General features: G+C 43.4%; 2 protein-coding genes across 6 annotated transcripts in view; one reads left to right on the forward strand and one right to left on the reverse strand.

Moving 5' to 3' along the window:
* Positions 1 to 4,458, forward strand: part of TRIP12 (thyroid hormone receptor interactor 12) — a 151,988-nt gene extending 147,530 nt beyond the window's left edge. For all 5 annotated transcript variants that reach the window (XM_048865307.2, XM_048865310.2, XM_048865311.2 and 2 more), the window contains 3 exons: positions 1,488 to 1,582; positions 1,868 to 1,971; positions 3,095 to 4,458. In XM_048865307.2, the coding sequence (XP_048721264.1) occupies positions 1,488 to 1,582; positions 1,868 to 1,971; positions 3,095 to 3,291 (396 nt within the window). In that variant the 3' untranslated portion in view covers positions 3,292 to 4,458. The remainder of the gene's footprint in view (positions 1 to 1,487; positions 1,583 to 1,867; positions 1,972 to 3,094) is intronic.
* FBXO36 (F-box protein 36) overlaps positions 1 to 20,601 on the reverse strand; it is a 278,670-nt gene that overhangs the window by 218,743 nt on the left and 39,326 nt on the right. The window lies entirely within an intron of this gene.

Consider the following 20,601-nt stretch of genomic DNA (forward strand, 5'->3'; position numbering starts at 1 on the left):
GGAGATGGCACATAGGTGCTTGTTTAAAAATGTAACGTGGGTAATGGAGCCTGGCATTGTTGACGGACTAGAGGCAGGAGTTGACATTTTGACAGTGTACCGTGAGATGATGGGTACGTTTGGGATAGGCTGTAAAGGGTCTTGAAAGTGAAAACAAGCAGCTTATTTTGATGCAGTGGAGAAGGGTGGGGAGCCAGTTGGGGGACTGAGAGTGTTCTTCAAAAAAGAACTAGATAAGTTCATGGAGGATAGGTCCATCAATGGCCATTTGCCAGGATGGGCAGGGATGGTGTCCCTAGCCTCTGTTTGCCAGAAGCTGGGAATGGGTGACAGGGGATGGATCACTTAATGATTACCTGTTCTGTTTGTTCCCTCTGGGGCACCTGGCATTGGCCACTGTTGGAAGACAGGATACAGGGCTAGATGGACCTTTGGTCTGATCAGTATGGTCGTTCTTATCGGGTGACAGAAAAAACAGGTAGGGGAATGATCTTTGCAGCAGCATTTGGAATGGATATATGTGAGGCAAGCTTGCAGTTGTCAACATACTCTCTTTCTTTCTGGAGTTGTAGTAATTGCAGTGAGAGCCCGGATAAGCATTTTAGATGTGTGGATGGACAGAAAAACCCATATCTTAAATAGGTTTTCTCTTTCTACATATACCGTTACCTCTAAGTTTCATGGAAAAAAATGGCAAAGGAGCTTGGCTGAATTGCTGCATTTTAATTTTCCTATTGATGCTTTGCATGGTGATGTGTAGTTCCTTTAAAGTTGAGACATGTAGGTACTGCTTCTAATTTTTTTTCTATATTTCTTAATGTGATAGTGCTTTTACATAGAAATATCACCTACTGGCCAAAGTTCAACTCTGCTCAGCTATCGACAGCATCACACTGTGTCACTTGCCATTGGGAAGGGAGATTCTCCCACTATTATGGTTTTGTCCTTTCCTCTTTATGCAGTGCTGTATTTTGTTCTTCTGTTGGTGGGCATCAGTATGAAGTGGTACAGATTATCTTTTGAGATGCATTTTAAGTTGTTGGCAGCAGTCCCCTCCTGTTTAAAAGTCTCTGATCAGGAGTGCACCTGCAATGGGAGGGAATGAAGGGTGAGAGAGAAGCGGTCTGTTTCCCTGAAATTAGTTGTATAAGACTCATAAAAAAGGTTGAGCGAGAAGTGCCCAAATGTCATTGAATTAGCCTGGCTAATGCCCACAGCGTGAGAGACAAGTTTGGACTGTTCCTAACTACAGGAAGAAATGCAGCCCACTAGTAGCAGGAGGTCTGGAGATGTCCGGATCCAATAAATGAAGCTTTATTGGGATGGGGCTGTTAAAGTCAAATGAGCTCTGTAGTATTGCAGAATTCAGCAGAAGTAACTTTCCTGAATGTTGTTCCAGAAAATAGATTCATGTTGTAATCCGCATGCACAGTCTTCGTTCTGTGTCCGCATGAGGACAAAACTGTTCTCTCTGCTTAAATTTATAGTTGGATCAGCTCCTGTGTGGCAGTAAAACAGACACTTGGGATGCAAAGACGTTAATGGAATGCTGCAGGCCAGATCATGGTTATACACATGACAGGTAATATGGATTTGATACTAGGATACCAAATGTTGAAAATTGTGCATTTGATTAATCTTAAAATAAACAAAATACCTTTCATAGTTGCTGTACATGAAATGATGCAACACCTCTTACACATTTTGGGAAGAAACTGAGATATTTGTTCATAAAAATAGCATTTATAATGCACGTAGTCTGAGCATGGAACCATGCTCATTAATACTATGATATAATAGTTTTTTATTCTTTTGCTTACAATATATATTTTTAAAATAAACAGCTGTTTTTGTTTTCTCTTTTTAGTCGAGCTGTGAAGTACCTGTTTGAAATTCTTAGTAGTCTTGATAGTGAGCAACAAAGATTATTTCTCCAGTTTGTGACCGGTAGCCCTAGACTGCCAGTAGGAGGTGGGTTTATTTAGTAGATATTGCTATCATGTCTGCACTCTCGTGTATAATCAGCACAGCTAATGCATTTGTGAATCATTCAAAACCGTTTCTGTTCTTCACTTCAGTAGTTACCTATAATCTGCATATATCATTTTCAAAACTTGAAATGTTAGTTAACAAAGAAGTTTGGAGTGCTATAAGCTAGTTATAATAGTTCACATTTTTGAAGTTTGCATAAATAAAATGATGTCTTGAATAGTAACATTAATAAAGATTTTGCTTGAATAACTTTACAAGATAGAGATGACAGATAATGTACAATATTTCATAGCTGATATCAGTGTTAGCAGATATCGTGCTACATAACACAGAATAGTCCACATTAAAACAAATTGTTACTCTTTTGGGGGAAAAGCAGTTCAGTGTTCATGGTTATGTTAACCATGAGACAACTTGTAATAAGTTACGGCGGGCCAAATAATAAAATGGCAGTGTTTTTCCTTACAGGAAGCACAGTCACTAAGACTTCCTGTCAAGAAATGAGACTATATTTGTAGAAACATTGATTCTGAATCCTAAAATGCAAAAGAGGGTATAAAAAGAAGATGCTATTTTTTGAAGGAAAAGGAATAAAGGGGAAAAAATGAAAGAATATTTGATGCCCTTGTTTGGAATCTGCCTCCTGATATTGAATATGTTCATGGTTATGCAGGTGTATATTTTAAAAAATACCTTTTGCCAGCTTCCTTAACTGACTGACTGCTTTGTATATAAAAATGACATCTTTATGAATATACTTCAGCCCTGCTTACATCTTTTAGTTTTCATGTATAGATTGCAGTAGTGTGCTAGTGCTGAAGAACCAAAAAGTGAAAGGGACCTGTCTAGTTTGAGTCTTCACGGTAACTAGAAAGCAAAAATTCGTTGGCATAAATTGAAAGTACGTCTAGCTTTTTACTTTCCATTTAAGGTTGTGGTAATGTGGAAATATTCTTAAGCAAAGGTTGAAGAGTCATAATTTAGAATGCCAATTGTGCTGAATTACTGTCAGTTTCATAGTAGGTTAAATACTGTTTCTTAAGAAAAGTAATTTTCCTATTATGTTCAGAGAAATACAGTGGATCTTTTCTTCTCCTTTCAGGCTTTCGAAGTTTGAATCCTCCACTGACAATTGTACGCAAGACATTTGAGTCTACAGAAAATCCAGATGACTTCTTGCCCTCAGTAATGACTTGTGTGAATTATCTCAAATTGCCGGACTATTCAAGTATTGAGATAATGCGTGAAAAACTCTTGATAGCTGCAAGAGAAGGGCAGCAGTCATTCCATCTTTCCTGATCACAATGAAAAATGCAATGTCTGCCTGTTACAGCAAAGAGAAAATCATGATTCTTTTCTAAATGTATCACCTGAGTCAAGGAAACGTGTTACGCCTTCTTGTTGTAGAAAAACGGCTTGCAGATTATAAACAAAGACACTTGGTTGATATTCATTAAAGGCCCAATGGACTTAAAGTGATCAGGCCCTAAAAAGTTGTTGTGACAAGGTTTCTTTAGCAAGTTCTTGTTTAAATTATCATTTATTTGATGAGTGAAGTTTTTAACTTGCTTTGCTGTGTGAAATTTAAAAAAGGGATGTTTTTCCAGGCTGGAACAATAAATGTCGCTGTGCAGTTTAATATCGGGCTGTGTGTATCCATCTAGCTAAGTCTGCAGTTTTTTCCTCCAAAGACAAGTTTTGTACATAAGTACAGAAATTAAAATACACATGTATTTGACAAATCTAGTTTAGTAGACTAGTTCTGTGTCCCTTCACATGCCTCTGATTTTTCCCTTCCTCTTGTATTGTCTGATGTGCAATTCACTTGGTTCTTTTTTGTGTGCAACACTCAACAATTGTTACATTTTGGTTCGCATGGGCATTTATTGCTCCATGTTTTCTCTCAAATTAAGATATAATTTAAATTTTACTGAATTAAAAATATATATTGTCAATATAATTCAGCCTTTGTAATTAGGTAGAGCTTAGTTTTAACGTAGTAGTAGGATATATTGGCTACAGTCTTTACCAGATGACACTCTAGAACTGTTTACACAGTGATTCAGGCAACAAAAGCCTCTTACCCAGAGGCTGGGAAGAATTTCTTTCTTTTGTGTAGTTGAAAAATCAACAGATTGGGCTGGCCATTATTTATTATTATAAGGCCAGCACATTTCAAATTGATGTATAGTTTTTTAAAAGACAAATTAGCAGTTTTATTCCCTGTTCAAGTAAACAAAAATTTCTTATTCTTGACTTAAGTTCATGTTTACTTTTCTAGCCTCCCTCTTTGCCCCCCAGTGCTAGCTTGGAACAAACAGTTCAGCCTTTGTCTTTTGACACAGATAAAGCACCTGTAAGCAATGCTCTGTCCAACTGTTTTATGTGCTGATTTCTCAAATCTGCAATAATTTACTTCATCAGGTTAATGTTTTTACCTGAATATAAATAAAAAAGTTTGCTTCACCTTTTTGTTCATAGTTTTGTACTGTATGCATAAGTTCAATTGTGTAAATTATTTCAACACAAGTAAATCATCTTAAATCTCCTTGGCTAACTGCCCACATGTTGTGGATGATTTACTATTAAAAGAGGAGTTTGTAAGATCTGCTATTTAACTTAGATAATGGTGGATAAAGAGGAAGGAAAAAATTTCCTTTCTATGGGTTCAAAAACAAATGGACTATTCCAAACATTCCTGAGATGCACATGCTATAGTTCATCTCTATGAAAATCTGATAAATAGCTAATTACTTTATTCAACTTTGAGAAATCAAAATTAATTTTTCAGTGCATAGCAATTGTTGAAAACTCTGGTTAATCAGTTAAAATTTCCCCTAAACGAATAATTTTTTTTATTTAGCTGAAGAACTTGTACTTTGAAAAAATGTATTTCAATACATGTAACTGACATTCTTTACCGTGAACATTCACAGAATTACATGTGGTTGCTCATACCAGGTGCCACAGAACTGTAATGCGAACTTGTCATGAGCAGTCGAATGTGAAATCATTGCACAAAGAATCTGATAACTGAGCAGTTTAACTATCCTATTAAAACTGAATGAAGGCGCTTCACACTGTACATATAATATTGGTAGTGCAGAATGTGGCAAAGATTTCATAAAAGTTAAAGGCAGTGTTTAAAATATGGACTGGTGTTTAAAATTGTTCTGAAAACTTGATCAAACTGAGCACAAAGATGCGTGTTTATAGTGTGTGGATAGCAACTTGTTCATTTTTTAAGGTTCTATATTTTAAAAAAAACTGACTTGTGTAAAAATCTAATATTTTGTATTAAAATATCATCTGTATTGATATTTTTTTACCCACGTTGTCTCCCTACAGAATCTGGCTTTCATTGACTTGAGAAGTTTTCAAATTTGAAAAAGAGCCATTGTATGATAGTTGAAAGTCCATTACAGTCTGGTCCTGTGCAATCTGGTGACTGTTCAATGGCCTATGTAAAAACAAGATGTCGGTGGTCTCGGTCCATTTGCTTGTGGATGAACGTTCACTTCACAAAATTAATCCGAGTTTAGCATTGATTGATATTTTGTCAGTTTCAGCGGATCGACCATGGATTGATTGGGCTTCGAAACGGAACTGACTTTAGCCCTGTAGATTTGTTCCAGGGCAGTATTGAGGCACATAGGCAAGGCAGTGTGGGAAAGTCTGCATTGCCTGTGACTGTGCTATATCTCTGTTGTGGATAAACTGAAGACTGTAGTTTCTGTGATGGGTAGCGCCTTTCACAAGCACTAAATTTTAAACATATCTCTAAGATTACTTCAGAGAATTATGGGGTGGTAGATTATGTGCTGGGGTTAACTCTTTTCAGAAACAGTGGGTTCAAAGAAGGGGTAATTCACACTAGAACTTAATTTGGTGGACACATCCTAATCCCTGATGGATATTTGTCCACGTCATACAATTCAATACAATAAACAATCTGCTCAGCAGTTAAGCCCCTAGCAGTGTGGCTATAGTTCAAGAGTAAAGTTCTTTGCAATCTGAGAAATTTAGGCCTTATCTACCTGGTTAAATTGTACTGGTTTTATACATGTATAACCCCTTCCCCCACACACAATCTGTGTGAATACTCTTATTCTGGCTATTTTTTTATTTAGTTTAAACCCCTTTTCACACCACATACTAAACTGAAAAAAGGCAGACTTATTCTGGTATAAGTTTCTGTAGAGGATTTTACACCTGTAACTAGATCTGTTTTTTAAATTAACACCTTAGGTTACACCAGGTAGATAAGGCCTTAGAAATCCTGCCAACCCTAGTGCTTGTCAAAGACATTAGTCTTTCACATTCTGATCTCTAAAATAACTCCATTTATAAGCAATTTTTTATAATAAACTTGCATTGTAGCTTTTAAAACTTTCCCATAAAGCATATACAGATAACATAAAAAGGGTAAACGTAAAAAGTAATGCATAGTGGCAAATTTTAACTCATTACATTTAAAGGTTTTCTTCATATACAGATTGCCCACTTAAGTTTAACTTCTTATCCCTTTGGGTGTTCAATGCCTGCTTTAATAAATAAATTTTAAAACTCTGGGCTGGTCTACACTAGGCAATTTACATCAGCATAGCTACATGAAAAATCCACCTGCCTGACAGATGTAACTATGCCACCTAACCCCCAGTGTAGACAGTGCTTGTGTTAACCTAGCTACTGCCTCTTCAGGGAGGTGTTCGAAGTACAGTGATGGGAGAACCCCTCCCGCCACTGTACTAAGTGTCTACACTGAAGTACTACAGCAATGCAGCTGCAGTGTTTTAAGTGTAGACATACCCTAAGAACACATGCCTAACATCAGTGGTCACCTTGGGGTTTTTTGTTACTTCATTCCTCATTGTTATCTTGTATGTCATCCACTCAGACTGTGAGCTCTTAAGAGTATAGTCCTTGTTCATATGCTTGCACGTGAAATGCACTTCTCCATCATTAGTTCTCCCCTAGTGAAGACATTTCAGCTGTTCCTCTCTTCCTGCAGATACAGGAGGCAATTTAGACTTGTCCACAGTTCTAGGCTTCAGTCACACACTGTCCACCCCCAATCATATTGTCTTCACCTATTTAAACAGACTGGCAGATTAGTCTTCCTGCCTTTCTTGTTACCATCCCAGCTTTCAAAGCCAGACTCTGGAGCAACACTGAGCAGTCATCTCTCCTCTTTCCTCCATTTAGGGGACAATTCTTTGAGGGATTAGTCCTTGAAAAGGACCACTCACGTCCCTCAATTTTTCTCCTACCCTGAAGAGGGCAGAGATGGCCAAATAGAAAAGGTAGGCCCTGAGGAGCTCCATCTGTGACGACCCCCTGAAGAGTCATTGAAAGGGTTTGCACTGCAATAATTTCCGGCCCATAAAAGTTTGGGCCCAGATTTTTGAGTATGTAGGCATTTCTGAGGTCAGAGTTTCAACTCCTGTCATTAGAAGGAATTTATTTAGGAGCCTAAATCTCCTTTTCTAAAAGGATTTAAGTATTAGGAGCTAAATCCCATTGACAGTCATACCTACAAATATCCCTACGTAACTTTAAAACTCTGGGCTTTGGTCCTAGTAGCTAGCTTGAGCCCGTCTCCCACACATGCTGTCCCCACATGCTGAGATTCCTGCAGAGGCACCTTTGGATAGGTCATAGAATCATAGAATATCAGCGTTGGAAGGGACCTCAGGAGGTCATCTAGTCCAACCCCCTGCTCAAAGCAGGACCAATCCCCAATTAAATCATCCCAGCCAGGGCTTTGTCAAGCCTGACCTTAAAAACTTCTAAGGAAGGAGATTCTACCACCTCCCTAGGCAACGCATTCCAGTGTTACACCACCCTCCTAGTGAAAAAGTTTTTCCTAATATCCAACCTAAACCTCCCCCACTGCAACTTGAGACCATTACTCCTTGTCCTGTCCTCTTCTACCACTGAGAATAGTCTAGAACCATCCTCTCTGGAACCACCTCTCAGGTAGTTGAAAGCAGCTATCAAATCCGCCCTCATTCTTCTCTTCTGCAGACTAAACAATCCCAGTTCCCTCAGCCTCTCCTCGTAAGTCATGTGTTCCAGACCCCTAATAATTTTTGTTGCGCTTCGCTGGACTCTCTCCAATTTATCCACATCCTTCTTGTAGTGTGGGGCCCAAAACTGGACACAGTACTCCAGATGAGGCCTCACCAATGTCGAATAGAGGGGGACGATCACGTTCCTCGATCTGCTCTCTATGCCCCTACTTATACATCTCAAAATGCCATTGGCCTTCTTGGCAACAAGGGCACACTGCTGACTCATATCCAGCTTCTCGTCCACTCTAACTTGTAGGTCCTTTTCTGCAGAACTGCTGCTTAGCCATTCGGTCCCTAGTCTGTAGCTGTGCATTGGGTTCTTCCGTCCTAAGCGCAGGACCCTGCACTTATCCTTATTGAACCTCATCAGATTTCTTTTGGCCCAATCCTCCAGTTTGTCTAGGTCCCTCTGTATCCTATCCCTGCCCTCCAGCGTATCTACCACTCCTCCCAGTTTAGTATCATCCGCAAATTTGCTGAGAGTGCAATCCACACCATCCTCCAGATCATTTATGAAGATATTGAACAAAACCGGCCCCAGGACCAACCCCTGGGGCACTCCACTTGACACCAGCTGCCAACTAGACATGGAGCCATTGATCACTACCCGTTGAGCCCGACAATCTAGCCAATTTTCTACCCACCTTATAGTGCATTCATCCAGCCCATACTTCTTTAACTTGCTGACAAGAATACTGTGGGAGACCGTGTCAAAAGCTTTGCTAAAGTCAAGAAACAATACATCCACTGCTTTCCCTTCATCCACAGAACCAGTAATCTCATCATAGAAGGCGATTAGATTAGTCAGGCATGACCTTCCCTTGGTGAATCCATGCTGACTGTTCCTGATCACTTTCCTCTCATGTAAGTGCTTCAGGATTGATTCTTTGAGGACCTGCTCCATGATTTTTCCGGGGACTGAGGTGAGGCTGACTGGCCTGTAGTTCCCAGGATCCTCCTCCTTCCGTTTTTTAAAGATTGGCACTACATTAGCCTTTTTCCAGTCATCCGGGACTTCCCTCGTTCGCCACGAGTTTTCAAAGATAATGGCCAATGGCTCTGCAATCACAGCCGCCAATTCCTTTAGCATTCTCTGATGCAACTCGTCTGGCCCCATGGACTTGTGCACGCCCAGCTTTTCTAAATAGTCCCTAACCACCTCTTTCTCCACAGAGGGCTGGCCATCTATTCCCCATGTTGTGATGCCCAGCGCAGCAGTCTGGGAGCTGACCTTGTTCGTGAAGACAGAGGCAAAAAAAGCATTGAGTACATTAGCTTTTTCCACATCCTCTGTCACTAGGTTGCCTCCCTCATTCATTAAGGGGCCCACACTTTCCTTGGCTTTCTTCTTGTTGCCAACATACCTGAAGAAACCCTTCTTGACATCTCTCGCTAGCTGCAGCTCCACGTGCGATTTGGCCCTCCTGATTCATTCCTACATGCCCGAGCAATATTTTTATACTCTTCCCTGGTCATATGTCCAACCTTCCACTTCTTGTAAGCTTCTTTTTTATGTTTAAGATCCGCTAGGATTTCACCGTTAAGCCAAGCTGGTCGCCTGCCATATTTACTATTCTTTCGACACATCGGGATGGTTTGTCCCTGTAACCTCAACAGGGATTCCTTGAAATACAGCCAGCTCTCCTGGACTCCTTTCCCCTTCATATTAGTCCCCCAGGGGATCCTACCCATCTGTTCCCTGAGGGAGTTGAAGTCTGCTTTCCTGAAGTCCAGGGTCCGTATCCTGCTGCTTACCTTTCTTCCCTGTTTCAGGATCCTGAACTCAACCAACTCATGGTCACTGCCTCCCAGATTCCCATCCACTTTTACTTCCCCCAGTAATTCTTCCCGGTTTGTGAGCAGCAGGTCAAGAAAAGCTCCCCCCCTAGTTGGCTCCTCTAGCACTTGCACCAGGAAATTGTCCCCTACGCTTTCCAAAAACTTCCTGGATTGTCTATGCACCGCTGTATTGCTCTCCCAGCAGATATCAGGAAAATTAAAGTCACCCATGAGAACCAGGGCATGCGATCTAGTAGCTTCTGCGAGCTGCCAGAAGAAAGCCTCATCCACCTCATCCCCCTGGTCTGGTGGTCTATAGCAGACTCCCACCACTACATCACTCTTGTTGCTCACACTTCTAAACTTAATCCAGAGACACTCAGGTTTTTCTGCAGTTTCGTACCGGACCTCCCTTACATACAGTGCTACTCCCCCACCTTTTCTGCCCTGCCTGTCCTTCCTGAACAGTTTATAACCATCCATGACAGTACTCCAGTCATGTGAGTTATCCCACCAAGTCTGTTATTCCAATCATGTCATAATTCCTTGACATCACCAGGACCTCCAGTTCTCCCTGCTTGTTTCCAAGGCTTTGTGCATTCGTATATAAGCACTTGAGATAATCTGCTGATCGCCCCTCATTCTCAGTATGAGGCAGGAGCCCTCCCCTACAGACATTCCTGCCTGTGCTTCCTCCCGGTATCCCGCTTTCCCACTTACCTCAGGGCTTTGGTTTCCTTCCCCCGGTGAACCTAGTTTAAAGCCCTCCTCACTAGGTTAGCCAGCCTGCTCGCAAAGATGCTCTTCCCTCTCTTCGTAAGGTGGAGCCCATCTCTGCCCAGCACTCCTCCTTCATGGAACACCATTCCATGGTCAAAGAATCCAAAGCCTTCTCTCCGACACCACCTGCGTAGCCATTCGTTGACTTCCACGATTCGACGGTCCCTACCCAGGCCTTTTCCTTCCACGGGGAGGATAGACGAGAACATCACTTGCGCCTCAAACTCCTTTATCCTTCTTCCCAGAGCCACGTAGTCCGCAGTGATCCGCTCAAGGTGGGTCAGTCCTTACCAGCAAACTTTGATCATCATTTCTGATAAAGAACTCTTGAGTGAAAAGTCCAAAAATCCTTCTAAAATTTTCCTTAGTTTAGTCCGTATGTATACTGAAAAGTTCCCAAGTCTCTTAGCGGTAACTGAGGCACTTGGCAAGGAATTGGACATCTTAGGGGATATCCCTCCTTACCAGTTAAAAAACCTCACAATACATGGGAATATTCTCCCTCGATACTCATGACACACTTCCACTCCAGTTATACAGTAGGGATGAGCTAGACAAGGACTCCTTTACCTCTGCTCCTCTATGCTCTCTGATCCAGGAGGCAACTCCTTCTAATGATAGTTTTGTATATGGCTATCCTCCTCCCACATGGAAACTTAAGCCAAAACGGCTAAAAATAAATGAAACAAACCCACATAAGCTATTCGTCCTCACCTCCTTCTATGATCAACTTTTCCCTTGGAGACAGATTTCTCTGCTTTGAATTACAAACCCAAACCTCAGAAGCAGCAGAAGGTTTTCCCCATACATAATTGAAATCATGTTGAGAAAGATGGTAGCCCGCATTTAGCACCAGCCAGAGAGGGAGAATTCTTCTCCCTTATCCCATCAACTGTGTCTAGATTGTCATGCAACCATCTGCCATCTTTGTCTGAGCCAACACAGGTCTACCTACTTTTACCATCTTTGATGCAATCAATCCATTGCTTCCTCAGTGGTTTTCCTACCACCTTCTCCTGCCATGCTACCTTCCCCTTCAGTCATCCTTTGAATGTGTCCAAACATCATGGACCTTGACTTCCACACTAATACTTCCATTTTGAAATCTGTCTCTGTGTATAACTCCTCTTATAGGATGAAGACATGTCCTCTCCAACACCTATAGGGCTTGAACCTGCTGTCGCCCATGCTTCTGTACAGTTCTGGACTTCTAGTCTCCAGGGGCATAAGCTTGTCATACATAACCCTGAAGATTATATTTCACACTCCTCCAGCACTCCCCAGTCTGGAGTTCAAGCTCAGTCTTCTGTGAATTAGCTGCCAAGTTAGTGGTACTGGACATCTGGTTTACTCTCATTCCATTAATCTCTGTCCAATTTCCCTGTGGCACCTCTCTAACTAGTAAAATTAACCAGGTAGATAACACCTAAAGTTCTTTCAGTGGCTCTGCACATTCCCACTTACAGGTTCTATAGCACTTTGCAGTAGAACCCTCTTCTAGCAGTGACAACTAGAGCACTCTTGCGTCCCTCTCCTGAGCATCCTGACACACTGAGGGTGAGGCTGTAAAAGGGGCAGAGTGTCCTCCCCACCTCAGTTCCTCCCAACCATATGCCAGGATGGATGTGAATACTTCCAGTTCTTTGAAGTTTTCTACAAACTTTTGTGTTAGCTTACAGTATGTCAGTAATAGTGAGGGTTTTCCCCAGTCCCAGGGAATGGTGAAACTGAAAAAGCCAGGAATTTAAAAGGTTTGTTTCCTGCTGGCCCTCTTCCCAATATCTGATGACTACATGTGGTGCCTGAGCTGTTTGGGAGAAGGCCACTAACCCTCTGGCTGTTCGATCTGCTTGACTTTCACCCCTAGAGCCCCCATCACAAGAAGATTAATCTATAACTCCTCCAACTTAAGGAAGCCCTCCAAGCTAGACCATCTAGATCTGTTTAAACTCTGGTTCCAAACTCTAAGGAGCCAGCCTCAGCCCCAGTGGCCTCCATCTGTTCTGGTCAACTGTAGGTTTCCAAGAAGTCGCAGCTCCTATCAAGCATGGACTCTGTTCCTGCAGCTCCCCCAGTCAAGCCCCTGAGGCGACACATGTCCTAAGCAAGGGCTGTGTGGTTTGAGCCCACTGCCCTGGTTCTGGAAAATGACTCAAAAATGAGTTAGCCACCCTCGCTGGTACCTCATGTCTCACAGTGATCTCACTCTGATGCAACCCCTCTGGTTGCAGGGCCAGTGTCATTTCCAACTGCCTCTTCCAGATCCTGGAAAATGGATGTAAATGGTGCCTCTGAATGAGGGCCATCAGTTCCTTCAGTTCCAGATGCTGCAGCACTGAGGAAAAAGAGGCAGAGGAGCAAGATGGCCAATGTTAGCAGTGCCAGTTTTCATGCATCAGAGCTCTCCTGTCTGATTCTGATAAGGCCACCACTGTTCTGAAACAGAGAGCTGCTCCAACTCCAGATTCAGTAATGGAGATAAGCTCATGTGTACCTTCAGATCTTCTGTCCTTTCCTGATCGGGTTCCTGTTCCAGAGAGTTCTGTCACTGTGGTGGCCCAAGTCCACCCTTCAGCTCCAGCGCATGCCCTGGATCTGGGCGTGAAGTATGTGGTGCACAAAAGGAGGCAAGTGCCATTGGTTCCATGGTCATCCTCTTCATCTCCCATTAGGAAGAAGAAACCAGATCCCATTGCTTGTCCTCTCCTGGAACACCTTCTGATCCTTCCTCCAAGGACTCCATCAGGGTCTCCACGAAGAACTGGATCCCCATTCCTCCCTGTGGAATCCCTGTTACATTCTTTCTCAGATCTGGACCCGCACCCTCTCCAGAAGAAGGATAGAGGAAAGAGAGAGAGCTATAGCAAGGTTGGACCACTCTTTGGTCCTACCCCTATTAGTATGTTTCCAACCCCCAGTAGTTAAGGAGACTAGCAGTCTTGGGGTCTTAGTGGGTACCACTTCAAGACCTCTTCAATTTCCCTCCTTGTGGATGGAGGGATGGTATTTCATATGCAAAGAATCCAAAAGTCCAAAAATCCTTGGACCCGATTTCCCTGGATCCATTGATGCTACAGCTAGTGCTACCTGATACCCTGTCAGAAGAGGAGGACAAAGAGTGAGCTCCTGTCTCTGAAGAGGAGTGTTTAGGAACTGATTTTAAGCCTAGTCTATCAGATGTTCATGTGGGGGAAGGCTTCAGCCTCCTTTTCTTCTGAGGGTGCTGTGCAGTTCCATGATCTGGTGGATCACGTGGTGTCTACTTTGAATCTCCTTGTGGTGCCAGTGGAGGAGACTTCCTACCTGGTATTCAATATCCTTGGTGTCAGAGCCATCACTTGGGTAGGGCGAATTGGGGCAACTGCCCTGGGCCCTGCACTTCGGGGGGGCACCATGCTTTGATAAAATTGGGACTGTCGTGATATTCAGCCCTTTGTCCCATGTCCTGACCAATGTATGATTGAATATCGGGACAGATGGTGTCCCAATATTCAGGTGAGGAGTCAGATGGGGAGGTGAGGCAGGCAAGCAGAGTGAGGAGACAAATGGGGAAGCGAGTTGTAGACAGGCACGTGGGAGGAAGGGGGGTGAGGAGGCAGGCGGGTGGACGGCAAGGAGAAGAATGGTGGGGGGGTGAGGAGGCAAGTGGCAGCTGGGCACGCTGGACAGATGGCGAGGAGACTAGCAGGGAGGCTGATTTGTCCTGGGCACTCCCCTAGGGACGGGCCTGCTTGGTGTTACTGCCAACCGTAAGATCACTCCCCATCTTGGATGGTTTGTTGCAGTCTACCAAATCTATGACGTTGACAATAGGTGAGATTGGTCCAATCTCTAAAAAGGCGGACAAACTATACCAGATGCCCTCTGAAGGTTTCTTGTATTTCCATAACCACCTTGTGCCTAACTTGCTAGTGGTGGCTGCTGTCAGCAACAGGGTGAGGTCTTAACAGCCACACTGCACCCTGGGTGATGGGGGGGGGGGGAAATTGACACAGTGGGGAGCAAGGTGTTCTCCTCATACCTTGGTATCAGGGTGGTGAATTATTTGGCAGTCACAGCCCATTACCAACTCCATTTGTGGGAGGTGCCACAATTTCTCCAGGGCCTTCCTGATTATAGGAGAAGGTTGGCAAACACCATCTTACTGGATGACCAGAATGTAGCCATGCATTCCTTCTGGGCCTCCTTTATTGCCTCAGACTCTGCTGCCAGAGCACTGACATCAGCTGTGATAATCAGGAGGCATGCATGGGTTTTGGTCCTCTTCTCTAGTTATGGGTGCTATAAGTGAGATGGAAGATCACCCCTTTGAAGTGGGGATGTCTTTACGGGAAAAGACTGACTTAATAGAAAAACTGAAGGACACAAGATAAACAGCTTGTTCCCATCCACGTAAAGGAGGCCTCCACCCCCTCTTTCCGATATCAGAGGTATCACTATCCCCAGCCTTCGGCTTCTTTTTGCCCAGTCAGAGACTCAACAATACCAACAACAGAAAGATACCTTTCAAATGAGGCTCCACACCTCAGCAGTCCACTTCCTCATCAGTGTCCTCATCCCAGGACACCAAGCCTCGGTTTTGACAAGATGCCCAAGAGTTTAGAACCAGCCAACTAACATTCTTCTACTCCTTCTTTTGAAGACAGGCTAGTCCCTTTCATCAACAAGTGGAGCAAACTACATCAGAACAAGGGTTGGATGCTGCACTTGAATCACTTAACAGTTTGTGGACACTTGTTTTGTAAGGAAATAATGTTGCATATCTGCATACTAGAAGGAAGCTGTTCATCTGGCACTTAGAGCATTCCTTTCTCATCTGTAAGGGAAGGTTTTGCAGGTAGTAATGCACAACACATCTGTAATGCATTATAACAAGAAGCAGGGCGTGCTCAGTCCAACCTCTTGTGCACAGGAGCGATAAATCAATGGGATTGGTGTATCCACCACCCCATTTATCCCACGGGACTACATTTGGCAGAAGAGAACAATGTAGCTGCAGATAACTTCAGCAGAAACTGCTCCCAGATACATGAGTGGTCCCTGAAGGATCAGTTGGTTCAGACCATATTTTCCAGAAAGGATTGACCTGTTGTGGATCTATTTGCAACAAGGTTCCACAGTGTGTCAACATTTTCTGTTCTAGAGCAGGCAGGGACAGTACATTGGATACGTTCCTGCTGCACTAGGGGAGTAGACTGATGTCTGCCTTTCATCCCTTTCTCTTGAGCAGTCATGTTCTTCATTTGTGCAGGACATACTAGTTAACTCTAGAAAACTGTCCACTAGACATTGCTACCATCAAAAGCGGTACAGATTCCAGGCATGGATGCAGAGGAAGTCTGATTTCTCCGATATCAGCTTCCATTCCTTGTGATCTGAAATACTTAATGTACTTTAAAATTCAGATGTTGTCTAACTGATCTTTAAAGGTCCATTTGGCAGCCATCTCCACGTACTGTACTTTAATTGATGGTAGATCACTGTTGATGCTTTAGTTAAAAAGTTTATGAAAGATTTATTAAATGTGTGTCCTCCTGTTAGAGACCATGTCCCTTCTTGGGATCTCATTTTGGGTTTGACCGTGTTGGTGAAATCTACATTCAAGCCATTAGCTGAGTGTTCATTTTATCATTTGTCTACCAAAATGGCCTTCATTATTGCCATTACATCAGGCAGAAGAGTAAGCAAATTGAATGCACTGATGGCTGACCCACCTTTTACTTCTATTCATAAGGACAAGGTAGTCCTTACATCTGATCTTTTGGTTCTTACCAAAGGTAGTGCCTGATTTTCATATAAATCAGTCTATTAATTTACCATTTCCCCTCTAAAGGCACATTCTAATAAAGGAGAATGTCCTCCATATACTGGCTGCTATAAGGGCTCTCACCTATTATTTGGACAGTACTAAGCTTCCATAAAAGTCTAGACTTTGTTTCTTATGCTAAGAACAATATGGGACACATGCTTTCTCAGACTGTTCCCCAGTGGAGTAAGCAATATATTGCTGAGTATTACATGCTAGCAGAAGTTTCTGTACCTGCTTCAAGTAGACTACATTCTACTAGAGCTGTGGCTAATTCCTGGCTCCAGCCCGTTGCCGAGATCTGCAAAGCTGAAGCCTGGACTTCGGTACATACTTTCACCAAACATTACACTTTGGATTTTGCTGCTAAAGATGACAGTAGATTTGACAAGATCTTGCTTGAGTATTCAACTAGGACACTGTTCCCAGCTCCCTGTTAGTCTCAGCAGTGTTAATCAATCTTCTCATAAGTGGGAATATGCAGAGTCACTTGAAGAAATGAAGGTTACTTACTCTCAACCAGAGTTGAGATGGCTCTGCATATTCACAATTCACACTCTGCCCTCTGTCAGGGTCCTTATAATTGTCTGTGGCTTTCAAGTAGAAGGAACTGAGGTAGGGACAGTGCTCCACCCCTGTTATATCCTCATGTTCAGTATGTCAGGATGTTCAGGGATCAGGCCCAGTGTGGTGACTGCTCTAGCTGATGCTGCTAGAAAAGGCTTTTACTACAAGCCCTATCAAGGTGGCTCAGTACTCTTGAAGAACTCTGGTCACAGGTAAGTAACCTTCATTTTCTCAGATTCAGGCTCTGCAGCAGTACTGGAAAAAATGTAGCCAAATTTTCCCCACCCTACATCCTTTGAGGATGTGTCAAGGTTCCTTCCTTCCTCTAGGGTACAGATGTGGGGACCTGCATGAAAGACCCCGTAAGCTTATTCTTACCAGCTTAGGTTAAAAACTTCCTCAAGGTACAAACCCCCCCCCCCCAAATATCCCCCCAAGCCCTACACCCCCTTTCCTGGGGAAGGCCTTGATAAAAATCCTCACCAATTTGCATAGGTGAACACAGACCCAAACCCTTGGATCTTAAGAACAATGAAAAAACCATCAGGTTCTTAAAAGACGAATTTTAATTAAAGAAAAAGTAAAAGAATCACTTCTGTAAAATCAGGATGGTAAATACCTTACAGGGTAATCAGATTCAAAACATAGAGAATCCCTCTAGGCAAAACCTTAAGTTACAAAAAGACACACAAACAGGAATCTACATTCCATTCAGCACAGCTATTTTACCAGTCATTTAAACAAAACAGAAATCTAATGGATATCTAGCTAGATTACTTACTAAGTTCTAAGACTCCATTCCTTTTCTGTTCCTGGAAAAAGCATCACACAGACAGACAGACCCTTTGTTCCCCCTGACCTCCAGCTTTGAAAGTAACTTGTTTCCTCATTGGTCATTTTGGTCAGGTGCCAGCGAGGTTATCCTAGCTTCTTAACCCTTTACAGGTGAAAGGGTTTTGCCTCTGGCTACGAGGGATTTTATAGTTCTGTATGCGGAAAGGTGGTTACCCTTCCCTTTATATTTATGACAGGATGTGATCAGGGAGGAATGGAAAACCCCTGACGAGTAAAGCACCTAAGCAAGCATGCACTTAAATACTGCAAGTTGTGAGAGTCAAAAAAATGCCAGAGTCAGAAATACTAGAGGACAATGTTGTGGAGGCATCTCAAGCAAAACATGTAATTCCATTTGAAGGGATTTCTTTCCCCACAACCCACTGATAGGAAGGTGGAAGCCACACTCAGAAGGCATTTTGAGGCTTCCTCTAATCCCCCTTTACCATGTCGCTAGCCACTACATGCTTCACAAGAGCCCTAATGTCCTGGCTGGATGACCTTAAGGCTGTGGAAGATGAGGACTAACCTATCTTCAGGGATACCCTTAAGAAAATATCCCTAGCAATAGCTTTTTGAGACTGATGCTTCAATGGATGCAATTAGATTCTCAGCCAGGGCCATGACATCTAGCTCAGCAATCAGGGCCAACATCTGGCAGGCACTTATGTCACACAAATTCTGTGCTCATTCTCTTCCACCAGCTTTCCTGTCTGGGGGAAAATGGTTAAGATTGTGGCAGACAGTAATTCTGAACAGTTCCCCCTCCTCCGCACACTGTGCCTCGAGAAGGGACTTCCCGCCCAATACCAGGTAGATACGCTCCTTTCATCCATCCATCCACATAGAAGTACCAGAAGAAAGACAGCAGGTTCACCAGTGGGAAAAGCCTGGAACTACAGGTCAGGCAGAAAAACCAAAGGTGGTAGCATCCTCTGTAAGAACTCAGTTTGACAACAACCGGATGTGCCTCTACCAGAATCTGAACAGAGGAGGCAGAATTTCCTTCTCAGGAGAATAGTCTCTGTTGACCACAGACAAGTGGGTGAGAGAGGTACTGAGTTGTGACTATCCCTGGCCTAGAACACTGGATCCCACTCCATCTTTCATCTAAAAATCAGATTCCAAATGGAAACAAATGCCAGGTAGCATTCCTGTCCCAAGGGGATTTCCTTGCGTCAGTGGCCCTAGCAAATGTGCATCTCCGCTCCCCTGTACCTCTGGACCACCAGCACTACCACCTACTGAGATTTATGTACAGCACAGCACGCTACCACTACAAAACGCGACCATTCAGCCTTTTGTTTGCCCCCATAAATTTTACCAACGTGTCGGTCGTAGTTACAGGTCTCAGAGCACTCACCTGTATCCCCTCCTAGCTGATGTTTTGATCAGCAATCCAACCAAAGTAGCAGCAGACGATGCCACAGTCCAGACACTGAAACAGCTTCAAATACGCTGTTTTGCGATAAACACCAAGAGAAGTTCCTTGATCCCTTCCACAAGGAGAGTTCACCAGGGAGTGGATACAGATGCTTCTGTGGCAAAAGTCTACCCACCACTAAACAGACTCCAGAAAATCTAGAACCTAATATTTATGTTGGTAAGGAACATAAGGCCATCCATAGCTCAGTGTCTCCAGCTACTGAGCCTTCTGTTTCTGTGTATAGGGGAAAAGATCCCATATCGGGTATTTCTCCTGAAAATATAGAATCATACACTGGAACATATACAGGACCAGGTGATGCTTCTAACCCAGTTACTGGACTCCCCTGAGGGTGGGTAATCCTAAAGAACATTTGCCAGGGTTACCCAGTATGCCATTAAGACCTGTAGGTATTCACTTCAGATGCCAGCCTCATGGGGTGGAGAGCACTCTTGGGACTAAGGACAGGGCAAGGCATGTGAAAGGAATCAGAACATCAATCTCTTGGAGCTGAGAGCTGTCATGCTAGCCCTTCAATAGTTCCACAGCCAACTCAAGGGCCACCACATTTTGGTCCAGTCAGACAACACTAACACTGTGAAGTATCTCATCTACCACTGGGGAAGTTGGACTTTAACTCTGTGTAGAAGCAATGGAGATAATGGATGGGCAGAGAAGAACCTCTTTTCCATAAGATCAATACACATAAAAAGGGAAATGAACCAGAAGGCAGACTTGCTCAACAGATGTGCAGTCAACAACTCAGAATGGTGCCTGAATCAGGAAGCCTTCAACTTGATTTCAGAGAAATATGGAGAGGGCTCAGAGAAGAGCCATGAGAAATATGGCCTCCCAGCAGTTGACCTGTTTGCTAGTCACAAGAACAGAAAGCTGATGAAGGACTTTAGCAGGGAAGCAGATTCTAGGTCCCTTTAAAAAAACACACACTCCTACAGAAGGCCACAGAGCCTGTTTTATGAATTGGCACCACTTCCACTTTTAGGGAAGGTGAATTGAAGCAAAGGTAATGTTCTAGTTCTATGCTGCCCAAGGAGATGATGGTTTTTGGATCTGGTAGATTTGGCAGTAGAACCCTCACTGCATCCACCAGTGAGTCTGAAAATCCTTCACCAAGGTCCTTTTCACAGGGTGCTCTACTCACTGCCAAAACGCTGCCTCCTGTCCGTTTCTGGGGATTAGCTCTGCTAGGCCAATGCCCCTTCCTGGGGTTGCACTCAGTCACTCCCTGCCTCTTGGTCTCTCAGGACTCAACTGCTCTCACTTCATGGCTTGGCCCTTGAGCCAGGTCCCTGTAGTTTCCCCTTCCAGAGGAAGGAGTGGGT

The sequence above is a fragment of the Caretta caretta genome, chromosome 9 (genome assembly GCF_965140235.1).
Source record: "Caretta caretta isolate rCarCar2 chromosome 9, rCarCar1.hap1, whole genome shotgun sequence".
Taxonomy (NCBI): domain Eukaryota; kingdom Metazoa; phylum Chordata; order Testudines; family Cheloniidae; genus Caretta; species Caretta caretta.